The sequence below is a fragment of the Nerophis ophidion genome, linkage group LG01 (genome assembly GCF_033978795.1).
Source record: "Nerophis ophidion isolate RoL-2023_Sa linkage group LG01, RoL_Noph_v1.0, whole genome shotgun sequence".
Lineage (NCBI taxonomy): Eukaryota > Metazoa > Chordata > Actinopteri > Syngnathiformes > Syngnathidae > Nerophis > Nerophis ophidion.
Genome location: NC_084611.1, coordinates 15,751,576 through 15,767,108, shown reverse-complemented (window position 1 = coordinate 15,767,108; position 15,533 = coordinate 15,751,576). Strand labels below are relative to the sequence as shown.

Sequence of the window (15,533 nt, the reverse complement as noted above, 5' to 3'; positions counted from 1 at the left end):
AAAAGTGTTCTGTGGTCTGACAAGTCCACATTTCAAATTGTTTTTAGAAATATTCGACATCGTGTCATCCGTACCGAAGGGGAAGCGAACCATTCAGACTGTGATCGACGCAAAGTTCGAAAGCCGGCATCTGAGAAGGTATGGCCATCTAAGCGCCGTCTTTTTCATGGACGCCCCTGCTTATTTCAGCAAGGCAATGCCAAGCCACATTCAGCATGTGTTACAACAGCGTGGCTTCGTAAAAAAAAAAGAGTGCGGGTACTTTCCTGGCCTGCCTGAAGTCCAGACCTGTCTCCCAACGAAAATGTGTGGCGCATTATGAAGCGTAAAATACGACAACGGAGATCCCGGACTGTTGAACGACTAAAGCTCTACATAAAACAAGAATGGGGAAGAATTCCACTTTCAAAGCTTTAACAATTAGTTTCCTCAGTTCCCAAACATTTATTGTGTGATGTTAAAAGAAAAGGTGATGTAACACAGTGGTGAACATGCCCTTTCCCAACTACTTTGGCACGTGTTGCAGCCATGAACTTCAAAGTTAATCATTATTTGCATTAAAAAAATTAAGTTTATGAGTTTGAACATCAAATATCTTGTCTTTGTAGTACATTCAACTGAATATGGGTTGAAAAGGAGTTGCAAATCATTGTATTCCATTTATATTTACATCAAACACAATTTCCCAACTCATATGGAAACAGGGTTTGTAGACTGAACTGGACAATATCGTTTACATACCAATTGTCCATTTTCATTTATTAAAGTAATAAGAAAACATATATGCCTGACTTACCTATCAAGGAGGAAATTAGCAAGTTTGGTGTCGGATAAAAAAATATTTTCCGCCTTCAATGGTCTATCTTTCAAAGGCATCCAGGGTACAAATCTTCATTTTGTTCCTGACTTTGTCATGAATAAGTTGAGAATCGTAACAAGGCCTTTTAGATTTACTAAGGTCTGACATGTTTAGTAACTTTACCAGTGGCAACAGTGGTAACTGGCAACCTGGATGTGACACACTCACAGACTTTTTAATTGGTGAAACGGTGGAGGGCGGGGCATCGAAATGAAAAAAAGATTTCGAGGCTGTACATCTAATCTTCGGAAATGAGCATATCCCGGCTGAATTACTGCAATCAGTTATAGAAGTATTGGAAAAGAACATGATTTATTAACTAGATGAGGAAATTCCTGAAGGAATTGCGTGTGAATGCTGAAGTTGAACTGAAAACCTGCCATTTTGTTTTTTAGAATGGTGGAAAAACAGCACATAATTCCCAAACAGGCTGAATATTTCGAAGTTGGAACAGTCTGAGTCAGATGGAAAATGTGGGGGTTGTGGAACTTTGAAAAACGTCCCATTGATTTCAATGGGAATTTCCGAAAAAAATTTGGGAATTTCGGAAAAAGTGGGAATTTTTTTGAAAATGGTGAACAACTTGCGTGGTCTGTTGGTGTTGGAACTTTTCAAATCGGTTGAGAAATGTTGAAGTAGTCACATGTTGAATTGAGAAATGGGATTACGGAATTCCTGGAATTTCAGGAAAAAATGGGAATTTTTCCTGTTCAAAAACAGCTTCCTTTTTTGTCCTGATTAAGAGGAATGTTTTGAGAGTAGAATGGTTGAAATGCGTTGAAAAACGTGGAAGGAGTAGTCACCAGAAAAAAGGGTGGAAATAGAGCTTTGGAAAAGCAGGAATTCTGGAAAATCCTGGAATTTTTTTCAACTTGGAAAAAATATCGTTTAAATTTCCAGATAGGTGGAATATATTGAAGGTGGAATGGTTTGAATAGGTTGAAAAAATGTGGAAAAATGGCCAATTCCTTTTGACCGGGAAAAATATACCTTTGTCGTTATTTATACTTTCTGAATAAATTATGTTACAATATTATCAGTCAACTAAATGGTGTTCATTTTCAATCTATGAAAATAAAAAAATATATATATAAAAATCAAATTACAGGATGTTATTTATGTAGTTTGCCTATTTTCGTCAACTGGTGCACTAACGTGTTTTTTGTTGTTTTTTTTACATACGTAGCATCATCTACAAAGAATTGCTATGGCGACATCTAGTGGACACATTTAGAACAGCAGTTTTTTTTTTTCATTCAATTTTTCATTTTCATTTTTTTACTTAGCAAACTCATCTCTCAGGTCGGATAAAACCTCTTTTCTCCATGTTCTCTCCTCAAAGGTCCCAAAAGAAGAAGTTCTATCTTTCTGGACTCTTCTCTCGGAGCAAGCAAGAGGCCATGATGGGGATGAAGACTCTCCCCTTCCTAGTCTGCGTGATTTTCGGCGTGGTCCTGCAGACCTCCAATGCAGGTCTGGTCAAGAAGGTCTTCAGACACCGCAGGGATAACCTGATGGCTCAGAGGAGCCAGGAGAACTTGACGCTACCCAACCCCGAGCAGCCGGTGGTGTTCAACCACGTCTACAACATCAACGTTCCCACCGCCTCGCTCTGCTCCGTGGACCTGGAGGCCCCCGGCGGCACGGGGCCCAAAGACGAGGGCGGTCCGCCGGACGGCGAGCACACGCTGGACGGGGACAACCAGATCGTCTTCACGCACCGCATCAACATCCCCAGGCAGGCGTGCGGCTGCAACAACCCGCCGCCCGATCTCAAGGACATCCTGAGCAGGCTGGAGATGTTGGAGTCAGAACTGTCCAGCCTGAGAGAGCAGTGCAGCGGTGGAGCAGCTTGTTGTGCCGCTCAAGTTGCTGGTAGGTTCAATTCCACTTATTTTCTATCTGGGAATATGGACGTATAGCAATCAATGTTTACTTATATAGCCCTAAATCCCGAGTGTCTCAAAGGGCTGCACATATATATGTATATATAAATATTAAGGGTGGGCAAATTAGTGCGTTAATTATGAGTTAACTCATCAATCTATTAACGCCGACAATTATTTTATCGCACATTTGCGTATGTTGTTTACATGCTTTTATTTTGTTAACGCCTTTTCTTAACAAGATGGTAAAGATGGAACATTTGGCAAAAATACCGGACAATTCTGCTAATTTCATGGCTGGCTTACAGCGTGGTCACTCCGGGATCACTTACGACCGCCAGACAATTCTGAATGTGGATAGATCGGGCCGTTTTGGACTGAATGACGCGTGCTTGCTAGACCGGCTAGCTAGCATGGGAATACTTTGCCGACTACATCCAGCGGCCTGTGAAGCAGCGGAGTATTTGTGTTGTCTGTCTATTTATGAATAATGCAGACGAGGAGTGTTGGCTGAGTTCTTAACGTTTACTTTCAGAGCGTGCATATCACAACATACAAGATGCCGTCATGGTGACACACAACCTATACCGGGCTACCTATGCTCGTCACTCCTGTTGCATGCTGGGTAGGGTAGTTCTTTTATTCCCTGGCTCATAACATCACAATATAGTACCTTGTATATGATGCGTTCAGTTTATCAAAGCACCAAGCAAACAATCGGAAAATTCCCATCATATCAATTCCTAGATATGGTCATAATTATTTTAAGTGCACTACGCTGAATAAACACAACATTATTAATATTGCTACCACGGATAATTTGATCAAAAATTCCCTAAAACAACCCACTACCTATAATATAGGTTTTTGAAACATAAGATCCCTGATAAAAAAAATGTTTCTGCTGTTACCTCAGAAATTGCCTGTTCGGATGTTTTGATTGTGGCTCAGAGATTTGTATGTAGATTATATTTATTTTCCATAACAAACAGGATAACTTAAATACCCTGACAGTGGTAGTAATAAGCTTAAATGTTTGTATTTACATTTTTTGAGTTGATTTTCCTAAAATATGCTATTTAACTGCTACTGTTTAACAAGGACTGATTTAAATTGTGTTTGCACAACAAATGTTTTGGCGCTTTTGTTCATGTGGGAGAATATTCCAATAAAGGTGCACTACACACTACTTTTGAATTCATTATTGGGCTTTGCGTATACAATGCAGTTAATCGCGATTAATCAGAGAAATAGTGCGATTAACTTCAATTAAATGTTTTAATCGTTGCCCAGCCCTAATAAATATATATACAAACCCCGTTTCCATATGAGTTGGGAAATTGTGTTAGATGTAAATATAAACGGAATACAATGATTTGCAAATCATTTTCAACCCATATTCAGTTGAATATGCTGCAAAGACAACATATTTGATCTTCAAACTGATAAACATTTTTTATTTTTTCGCAAATAATCATTAACTTTAGAATTTGATGCCAGCAACACGTGACAAAGAAGTTGGGAAAGGTGGCAATAAATGCTAATTAAGTTGAGGAATGCTCATCAAACACTTATATGGAACATCCCACAGGTGTGCAGGCTAACTGGGAACAGGTGGGTGCCATGATTGGGTATAAAAGCAGCTTTCATGAAATGCTAAGTCATTCACAAACAAGGATGGGGCGAGGGTCACCACTTTGTAAGCAAATTGTCGAACAGTTTCAGAACAACATTTCTCAACGAGCTATTGCAAGGAATTTAGGGATTTTACCATCTACGGTCCGTAAAATCATCAAAAAGTTGTCATGCCTGTGAAGCAGGTCTTATGTTTGATAATGTTATGTTTATTTTTTTGGGACATTCAGCTCTTGCGTTTGCACTTCCTTGTTTTCTTTGTCACCATGGCTACTCATTAGTTCCCACCTTGTCACGCCCCTGCCCTCAGTCCCGCACCTGTTTTTCATCACCACAGCTACCATTTAAGGCATTTACTTTTTGTCCATCGGTCTGGGAACTTTGCATTTTGCCTTCATGCCCGCATATTGCTTACTGCTTGCTGCACATCCTTCATGCCCTCGATCACCTGCCACACACCTTGCTGTTCATGCCTCTTATTTTTGTCACAGTAAGTGTTTTGTTTTAGTTGTTTATTGCCATGCCATCGTGCTGTTTTTGTTTATAGTTCATTCATGCCATTGAGCAAGTGTTTTGGTTTCACGTTTGTAGTTATAGCCTGGTATTATACCTCCTTGTGAGCGCCCTTTGTTTGATTATTTTTGTATTTAGTGTAAAAATAAATAACCATGTACCTGAACTCACGCCTGGCTCGTCCCGTATCCTCTCTGCATCGAAGAAGCAAAATTAATCCACGTCAAAGTCCTGACAAAAGTTCAGAGAATCTGGAGAAATCACTGCACGTAAGCGATGATATTTCGGACTTTTGATCCCTCAGACGGTACTGCATCAAAAACCGACATCAGTGTGTAAAGGATATCACCACATGGGCTCAGGAACACTTCATAAAACCACTGTCGGTAACTACAGTTGGTCGCTACATCTGTAAGTGCAAGTTAAAACTCTACTCTGAAAAGCGAAAGCCATTCACCAACAACACCCAGTAACGCCGCCGGCTTCGCTGGGCCTGAGCTCATCTAAGATGGACTGATGCAAAGTGGAAAAGTGTTCTGTGGTCTGACAAGTCCACATTTCAAATTATATTTGGATACTGTGGACGTGGTGTCCTCAGGAACAAAGAGGGAAATAACCATCCGGATTGTTCTAGGCGCAAAGTTCAAAAGCCAGCATCTGTGATGGTATGGGGGTGTATTAGTGCCCAAGGCATGGGTAACTTACACATCTGTGAAGGCACCATCAATTCTGAATGGTCCATACAGGTTTTGGAGCAACATATGTTGTCATCCAAGCAATGTTATCATGGACGCCCCTGCTTATTTCAGCAAGAAAATGCCAAGCCACGTGTTACAACAGCGTGGTTTCGTAGTAAAAGAGTGCGGGTACTTTCCTGGCCCACCTGCAGTCCAGACCTGTCTCCCATCAAAAATGTGTGGCGCATTATGAAGCGTAAAATACGACAGCGGAGACCCCGGACTGTTGAACGACTGAAGCTCTACATAAAACAAGAATGGGAAAGAATTCCTTTTTCAAAGCTTCAACAATTAGTTTCCTCAGTTCCCGAACGTTTATTGAGCGTTGTTAAAAGAAAAGGTGATGTAACACAGTGGTGAACATGCCCTTTCCCAACTACTTTGGCACGTGTTGCAGCCATGAAATTGTAAGTTAATTATTATTTGCAAAAAAAAATTAAGTTTATGAGTTTGAACATTAAATATCTTGTCTTTGTAGTGCATTCAACTGAATATGGGTTGAAAAGGATTTGCAAATCATTGTATTCCGTTTATATTTACATCTAACACAAATTCCCAACTCATATGGAAACGGAGTTAGTATGTATGTATATATGTGTGTGTGTTTTTATGTATGTATATATGTATATTTATGTATAAAAATGTGTGCGTGTGTGTGTGTGTGTGTGTGTGTGTGTGTGTGTGTATACACATATATATATATACACACATATATTTGTGTGTGTATGTATGTATGTACCTATATGTGTATATTAATGTGTATATATATAAATAAATATGTATGTACGTATGTATATTTATATATTTGCGTGTATATATATATATATATATATATATATATATATATATATATACTGTATATATGTTTACATATCATCACTAAAAGAAATCCCTGACAAATAACATTAAATTAATATCAAAAAGGTCTGCATGATTGTTCCTCTAAAAAGGACACGTACATCTCATTACTGTCTGCAGGTACATCCATGTGATTGTCGCTGAGTGTGCAAGATTCTTCCAGAGAATTTTTTTTCAAATAAATTATTCAAGTGTTGACGTTGAAAAGAACTGCAGTGCATTGCATTGATTCTAAGAACCTATAGGACCCGTTCCAAGTGCAATACTGACATTACGCAACGCTAGTTATCAACTAGGGACGTCTCGATCATTTTTTATGTTGATATCGGTCCGATACCAACAAAAAAATATGTATTAACTTGCACTTAAAATAAGTGATATCATGTCCGATACAAGCAGTCTTGCAGAGTGTTTACTTGTGTGATATCATGTGCAATACAAGCAGTCCTGCAGTGTTAACTTGTGTGTGATATCATGTGCAATACAGGCTGTCCTGCAGAGTGTTTACCTGTATGTGATATTATGTGCAATACAAGCAGCCTCGCGGTGTGTTTACTTGTGTGTGATATCGTGTGCAATAAAAACAGTCCTGCAGCCTGTTAACGTGTGTGATGGGATCTCATGTCCGATACAAGCAACCCTGCAGCGTGTTTACTTGTGTGTGATATCATGTGCGATACAAGCATTGATGAGATGTATTTACTGGTGTGTGATATCATGTGTGATACAAGCAGTCCGGCAGTGTGTTTACTTGTGTGTGATATCAAGTGCGACACAAGCAGTCCTGCAGTGTGTTTACTTGTGTGTGATATCATGTGCGATACAAGCAGTCCTGCAGTGTATTTATTTGTGTGTGATATCATGTGCGATACAAGCATTCCTGCAGTGTTTACTTGTGTGTGATATCATGTGCGATACGAGCAGTCATGCAGCGTGTTAACTTGTGTGTGATATCATGTGCGATACAAGCAGCCCTTCAGTGTGTTTTCTTTTGTGTGATTTCATATGTGATACAGTAAAAGCAGTCCTGCAGCGTCTTTACTTGTGTGTGATTACATGTGCGATACAAGCAGTCCGGCAGAGTGTTTACTTGTGTGTGATATCATGTGCAATACAAACAGTCCTGCAGCTTGTTAACATGTGTGTGATGTGATCTCATGTCCGATACAAGCAACCCTGCAGCGTGTTTACTTGTGTGTGATATCATGTGCGATACAAGCATTGATGAGATGTATTTACTCGTGTGTGATATCATGTGCGATACAAGCAGTCCGGCAGTGTGTTTACTTGTGTGTGATATCAAGTGCGACACAAGCAGTCCTGCAGTGTGTTTACTTGTGTGTGATATCATGTGCGATACAAGCAGTCCTGCAGTGTATTTATTTGTGTGTGATATCATGTGCGATACAAGCAGTCCTGCAGTGTGTTTATTTGTGTGTGATATCATGTGCGATACAAGCATTCCTGCAGTGTTTACTTGTGTGTGATATCATGTGCGATACAAGCAGTCCTGCAGCGTGTTTAGTTGTGTGTGATATCATGTGTGATACAAGCATTGATGAGATGTATTTACTTGTGTGTGATAGCATGTGCGATACAGGCAGTCCTGCAGTGTATTTATTTGTGTGTGATATCATGTGCGATACAAGCAGTCCTGCAGTGTGTTCACTTGTGTGTGATATCATGTGCGATACAAGCAGTCCTGCAGTGTATTTATTTGTGTGTGATATAATGTGCGATACAAACATTCCTGCAGTGTTTACTTGTGTGTGATATCATGTGCGATACAAGCAGTCATGCAGCGTGTTAACTTGTGTGTGATATCATGTGCGATACAAGCAGCCCTTCAGTGTGTTTTCTTTTGTGTGATATCATGTGTGATACAGTTAAAGCAGTCCTGCAGCGTCTTTACTTGTGTGTGATTACATGTGTGATACAAGCAGTCTTGCAGAGTGTTTACTTGTGTGTGATATCATGTGCGATACAAACAGTCCTGCAGCTTGTTAACATGTGTGTGATGTGATCTCATGTCCAATACAAGCAACCTTGCAGCGTGTTTACTTGTGTGTGATATAATGTGCGATACAAGCATTGATGAGATGTATTTACTCGTGTGTGATATCATGTGTGATACAAGCAGTCCGGCAGTGTGTTTACTTGTGTGTGATATCAAGTGCGACACAAGCAGTCCTGCAGTGTGTTTACTTGTGTGTGATATCATGTGCGATACAAGCAGTCCTGCAGTGTATTTATTTGTGTGTGATATCATGTGTGATACAAGCATTCCTGCAGTGTTTACTTGTGTGTGATATCATGTGCGATACAAGCAGTCCTGCAGCGTGTTTAGTTGTGTGTGATATCATGTGTGATACAAGCATTGATGAGATGTATTTACTTGTGTGTGATAGCATATGCGATACAGGCAGTCCTGCAGTGTATTTATTTGTGTGTGATATCATGTGCGATACAAGCAGTCCTGCAGTGTGTTCACTTGTGTGTGATATCATGTGCGATACAAGCAGTCCTGCAGTGTATTTATTTGTGTGTGATATAATGTGCGATACAAACATTCCTGCAGTGTTTACTTGTGTGTGATATCATGTGCGATACAAGCAGTCATGCAGCGTGTTAACTTGTGTGTGATATCATGTGCGATACAAGCAGCCCTTCAGTGTGTTTTCTTTTGTGTGATTTCATATGTGATACAGTAAAAGCAGTCCTGCAGCGTCTTTACTTGTGTGTGATTACACGTGCGATACAAGCAGTCCGGCAGAGTGTTTACTTGTCTGTGATATCATGTGCAATACAAACAGTCCTGCAGCTTGTTAACATGTGTGTGATGTGATCTCATGTCCGATACAAGACACCCTGCAGCGTGTTTACTTGTGTGATATCATGTGCGATACAAGCATTGATGAGATGTATTTACTCGTGTCTGATATCATGTGTGATACAAGCATTCCGGCAGTGTGTTTACCTGCGTGTGATATCATGTGTGATACAGTACAAGCAGTCTTGCAGCGTTTTTACTTCTGTGTGATATCATGTGCGATACAAGCAGTCTTGCAGTGCTTTTACTTGTGTGTGATATCAAGTACGATACAAACAGTCCTACAGATTCTTAATGTGTGCAAAGCTGGTTAACATTTAAATGTCCTCTAATAAACACACGATTAATGTTAAATGGACAGTTTTAACAAAAAGGATTATTAGTCTCAAATGCATACCTGCAAAATTAAATTAAAAAGTATTTAATAGATAGCGAGTAAGCTTCAAGTAGAAATGAAATAAGTCTTACAATTAGGTAAATATGTTAGCATGGTCATAAAGTAACAAACTACATGATTAATGGGTAAATACCCGCAAACCTCGCTAAAAATGTTAGCATGCTAGTAACATACCATCAAGAAACAAAATACATCTAAAAATACTAATGTTCTTAGGTGTATACTGGCAAAATTTGCTAAATATGTTACCGTGATAACAATTAGCATGGTCGCAAGATAGCGTCGAATAAAAACCTACATGACACTTAGGTCAAGACCTGGAAAATTAGGTAAAAATGTTAACATGCCAAAAGTTAGCGTGGAAATAAAATAGTGTCTAGTAACAAACTATGTGTGACTTTGGCAAATATGAGCAAAATTAGCTAAAAATATTAGCATTCTCAAAGTTAGGTAAAAGTTAGCATGCCGGCAAGCTATTATCAAGTAACAAAATACATTACTTTTAGGTGTATACTTGCAAAATTAACTGAACAGGTTTGTATGCTTACGTTAAAATGTTAATGTTGCTAAATAGTTAGCGCACTTAAAATTAGCATAATTGCAAAATAGCAAAGAGTAACAATCTACATAACACTTAGGTGTATAACTGCAAATATAGCTAAAAATGTTAACATGCCAAGAGTTAGCATAAAAACAAAAAAGACATCACCTAAAAAACGATATGGCACTTAGGCAAACACCTGCAAAATTATCTAAAAATGTTAGCATGCTTAAAGGTTAGCATGCTAGCAAGCTAACATCAAGTAACAAAATACATTACTTTTAGGTGTATACTTGCACGATTAACTGAACATGTTGGTATGGTTGTGTTAAAATGTTAATATTGCTAAATAGTGAGCACACTTAAAATTAGCATGGTTGCAAAATAGCGTAGAGTAACAAACTACATAACACTTAGGTGTATAACTGCAAAATTAGCTAAAATGTTAACATGCTAAGAGTTAGCGTAAAAACAAAATAGCGTTACGTAAGAAACGATATGGCACTTAGGCAAGCACCTGAAAATTTAGCTAAAAATGTTTGCATGCTTAAAGTTAGCATGCTAGTAAGCTATTATAAAGTAACAAAATACATTACTTTTAGGTGTGTACTTGCACAATTAAATGAACATGTTGTTATGTTTGCATTAAAATAGTTAGCATGCTAAATGAGCATGCTAGCAAGATAGCGTCGAGTAACAAACCACATGACACTTAGGTATATACCTGCAAAATTAGCTAAAACTGTTAGCAGGCTCACAATTAGCATTTAAAAAAAAAATTACTCAAGTAACAAACTACATGACACTTATGTATGTACCGGCAAAATTCGCTAAAAATATTAGCTTGCTAAGAGTTAGGATGTTTGCAAGATAGTGTCGAGTAACAAACTACATGACACTTAGGTATGTACCTGCAAAATTTGCGGAAAATGTTAGCAGGCTCACAATTAGCATTGTGACAAAACCGCCTCAAGTAACAAACTACATGACACTTACGTATATACCGGCAAAAATAGTTAAAATGTTAGCTCACTAAGAGTTAGCATGTTTGCAAGATAACGTCGAATACCAAACTACATGACACTTAGGTATTTACCTGCAAAATTAACGGAAAAAATTAGCAGGCTCACAGTTAGCATGGTGACAAAATTGCCTCTAGTAACAAACTACATGACACTTACTTGTATACCGGGAACATTTGCAAAAAAAATGTTAGCAGGCTCACAATTAGCATGGTGACAAAATCACCTCAAGTAACAAACTACATGACGCTTATGTCTGTACTTGCAAAAGTAGCTAAAAGTGTTAGCTTGCTAAGAGTTAGCATGTTTGCAAGATAGCGTCTGAAAACAAACTACATGACACTTACGTATGAACCAGCAAAATTTGCGAAAAATGTTAGCAGGCTCACAATTAGCCTGGGTGACAAAATCACCTCAGGTAACAAACTAAATAACACTTACGTATATGCCGGCAAAAATTGCTAAAATGTTAGCTCAATAAGAGTTAGCATGCTTGCAAGATAACGTTGAATCACAAACTACATGACACTTAGGTATTTACCTGCAAAATTAACGGAAAAAGTTAGCAGGCTCACAGTTAGCATGGTGACAAAATCACCTCAAGTAACAAACTAAATAACACTTACGTATATGCCGGCAAAAATTGCTAAAATGTTAGCTCAATAAGAGTTAGCATGCTTGCAAGATAACGTTGAATCACAAACTACATGACACTTAGGTATTTACCTGCAAAATTAACGGAAAAAGTTAGCAGGCTCACAGTTAGCATGGTGACAAAATTGCCTCGAGTAAACAAACTACATGACACTTACGTATATACTGGCAAAATTTTTCGAAAAAATGTTAGCAGGCTCACAATGAGCATGGTGACAAAATCCACTAAAGTAACAAACTACATGACACTTACGTCCGTACTGGCAAAAGTAGTTAAAAGTGTTAGCTTGCTAAGAGTTAGCATGTTTGCAAGATAGTGTCTGATAACAAACTACATGACACTTACATATGAACCGGCAAAATTAGCGAAAAATGTTAGCAAGCTCACAATTAGCATAGTGACAAAATCACCTCAAGTAACAAACTACATAACACTTACATATATACGGGCAAAATTAGCTAAAAATGTTCGCATGCTAAGAGTTAGCATGTTAGCAAGAGAGCATCAAATAACAAAATACATTAATTTTAGGCATAAACTTGGACAATTAACGGAACATATTAGTATGCTAACGTTAAAATGTTGCATGCCATGCTAGCAAAATAACATGATTCTCAGGTGTATACCGAAAAATGTTAGCATGCTAACCACTCTCAAGTTTTTCACTGAACCAGGAGTCATGTCTGGTTTAGCTGCACATGTGCTCTGTGCCGACTGACTCGAGTCAATCAAGTATTCCTCTTCAACTGACTCACTGCTATTTCGGGGAGTATCCTGGGATTGTCCCAGGAATATGAGATGATCAGTTGAACAGTTCTCGTGTTGGTTCTCTTTGTGAATGGTTTTGAAATAATCTCTCCTTCCATCTCATCCTTCAGGGGAAGTCTCCACAAAGCCTTTCTGTAACGGCCGTGGGAACTGGAGCGCTGACACCTGCAGCTGCGTATGCGATCCAGGGTGGAAAGGCCCCAACTGCACAGACCCCGAGTGCCCCAATGAGTGCCAGGACCAAGGCCGCTGTGTGGACGGAAAATGTGAATGCTTTGAGGGCTTCGCCGGCTACGACTGCAGCACTGAGCTGTGCCTGGTGGACTGCGGCAACTACGGCCACTGTGTCGAAGGGTCTTGCCTGTGCGAGGAGGGCTTCGTCGGGGAGGACTGCTCCCAGACCAACTGCCTCAACAACTGTCTTAATCGCGGGCGTTGTGTGGACGAGGAGTGCGTCTGCGACGAGCCGTGGACGGGCTTCGACTGCTCCGAGCTCATCTGTCCAAACGACTGCTACGACCGGGGGCGCTGCGTCAACGGCACTTGCTTCTGCGACGAGGGCTTTGCCGGAGAAGACTGCGGCGAGCTCACGTGTCCGGGCAACTGCAACAACGCCGGCATCTGTGTGAACGGACAGTGTGTATGCCGGCCCGGCTACAGCGGGGAGGATTGCGCTAAGCGCACCTGTCCCCAGAACTGCAACGAGCGAGGCCATTGCTTCAACGGGAAGTGTATCTGCGACCCAGGGTTTGAGGGCAACGACTGCTCCGTCCTGTCGTGCCCTGAAAACTGCAGCAACAGAGGCCAATGCGTCGACGGAGAGTGCGTGTGTGATGAAGGACACCAAGGAGAGGACTGTAGTGAGCGCTCCTGTCCAAACAACTGCCTAGATCGTGGACGCTGCGTCGACGGAAAGTGTCAGTGCGACAAAGGTTTTACCGGCGAGGACTGCGGCGTCAAGACCTGTCCTAAAGACTGCATGGGGCGTGGGGAGTGTACGGACGGGACCTGTGTTTGCTTTGTTGGCTTCACTGGAAAAGACTGCGGCGAGTTGACCTGTCCCAACGACTGTCACGGACGTGGTCACTGTGTGGAAGGACAATGTGTTTGTCACAAGGGTTTCACTGGCGAAGACTGCAGCGAGAAGACATGTCCTAAAAACTGTCTGGACAGAGGCTACTGCAATGACGGCAGCTGTGTGTGCTATGAAGGCTTCACCGGACCGGACTGCTCCATCCTGACCTGTCCAGAGGACTGCCAGAACCAAGGACGGTGTGAAAACGGGGTGTGCGTCTGTGACGAGGGTTTCATCGGTGAAGACTGCTCTGAAGGTAAGGATACTACTTCATTGGTTTTCTGGTTTAGAAGGGACAGAGGTGGGTTCCATCCATCCATCTTCTTCCGCTTATCTGAGGTCGGGTCGCGAGGGCAGCAGCCCAGGCAGGGAAACAGCCTAGGCAGGGAAGCCCGGACTTCCCTCTCCCCAGCCACTTCATCCAGCTCTTCCCGGGGGATCCCGAGGCGTTCCCAGGCCAGCCGGGAGACACAGACACAACGTGTCCTGGGTCTTCCCCGTGGCCTCCTACCGGTTGGACGTGCCCTAAGGGTGCCATCCTGACTAGACGCCCGAAAACACCTCATCTGGCTCCTCTCAATGTGGAGGAGCAACGGCTTTACTTTGAGCTCCTCCCGGATGGCAGAGCTTCGCACCCTATCTCTAAGGGAGAGCCTCGCCACCCGGCGGAGGAAACTCATTTCGGCCGCTTGTACCCATGATCTTGTCCATAACCCAAAGCTCATGACCATAGGTAAGGATGGGAACGTAGATCGACCGGTAAATTGAGAGCTTTGCCTTCCGGCTCAGCTCCTTCTTCACCCCAACAGATCGATACAGCGTCCGCATTACTGAAAAGGTGGGTTCCACTGCGCAATTTGGACAATGTCTGCTCTTACTGGGGTTATATATTCCCATTTAGATGAAGGATTCAGTTTTTCCTAACTAAAGGTGCCGCAAACGTGCGTCTTTCCGTGTCTTTCTCACCATATCCGGGTCTAAGTTGGAAGCGCTGACTCCCTGTATATGTTTACAGTCTCACCTCCAAAGGACCTCACAGTGGAAGAGGTCTCACCTGAAACGGTGGACCTGTCCTGGCGGAACGAGATGCTGGTGACAGAGTACCAAATCATCTACGTTCCCACCGCCCCCGGAGGTCTGGAGCTGGATGTGCGGGTGCCCGGGAACCAGAAGAAGGCCACGATCAGAGAACTGGAACCTGGCATCGAGTATCTGGTCAGCGTGTACGCGATCCTCAACGATAAGAGGAGTGTTCCTGTTAGCGCGAGGGTGGCAACATGTATGAACCTTCGACTTTATATGTTGTGCGGAAACGAGCCAGAGTCTAGCGATGGTTTTTGATCACCTCAGATCTTCCTGAGCCAGAGGGACTGAAGTTCAAGGCAGTGAGGGAGACGTCGGTAGAGGTACAGTGGGACCCTCTTGACATCCCCTTTGATGGCTGGAACCTCATCTTTAGAAATACTGTGAGTATAAATTGATGCTAGCTGTTAGCGAGCTAACTGTTTTAGCTAATTTTGCAGCCGTACATCCCAGACTCACATTACTCGGTACTTGACACATGCTAACTATTTTAGCTATTTCTGCAGCCGTACATCCCAGACTCACATTACTCGGTACTTGACACATGCTAACTATTTTAGCTATTTCTGCAGCCGTACATCCCAGACCCATATTACTCTGTACTTGACACATGCTAATTATTTTAGCCATTTTAGTGTACATTGTAGACTCATAACTTGATATTTGACACGTTA

The 15,533-nt window shown here is 41.4% G+C and overlaps 1 protein-coding gene across 3 annotated transcripts in view; it reads left to right on the top strand.

Annotated features, from left to right (window-relative positions):
- LOC133550997 (tenascin-like) overlaps positions 1-15,533 on the top strand; it is a 274,146-nt gene that overhangs the window by 158,072 nt on the left and 100,541 nt on the right. For all 3 annotated transcript variants that reach the window (XM_061897231.1, XM_061897222.1, XM_061897238.1), the window contains exons 3-6: positions 2,202-2,734; positions 12,812-14,032; positions 14,792-15,055; positions 15,127-15,242. In XM_061897231.1, the coding sequence (XP_061753215.1) occupies positions 2,260-2,734; positions 12,812-14,032; positions 14,792-15,055; positions 15,127-15,242 (2,076 nt within the window). In that variant the 5' untranslated portion in view covers positions 2,202-2,259. The remainder of the gene's footprint in view (positions 1-2,201; positions 2,735-12,811; positions 14,033-14,791; positions 15,056-15,126; positions 15,243-15,533) is intronic.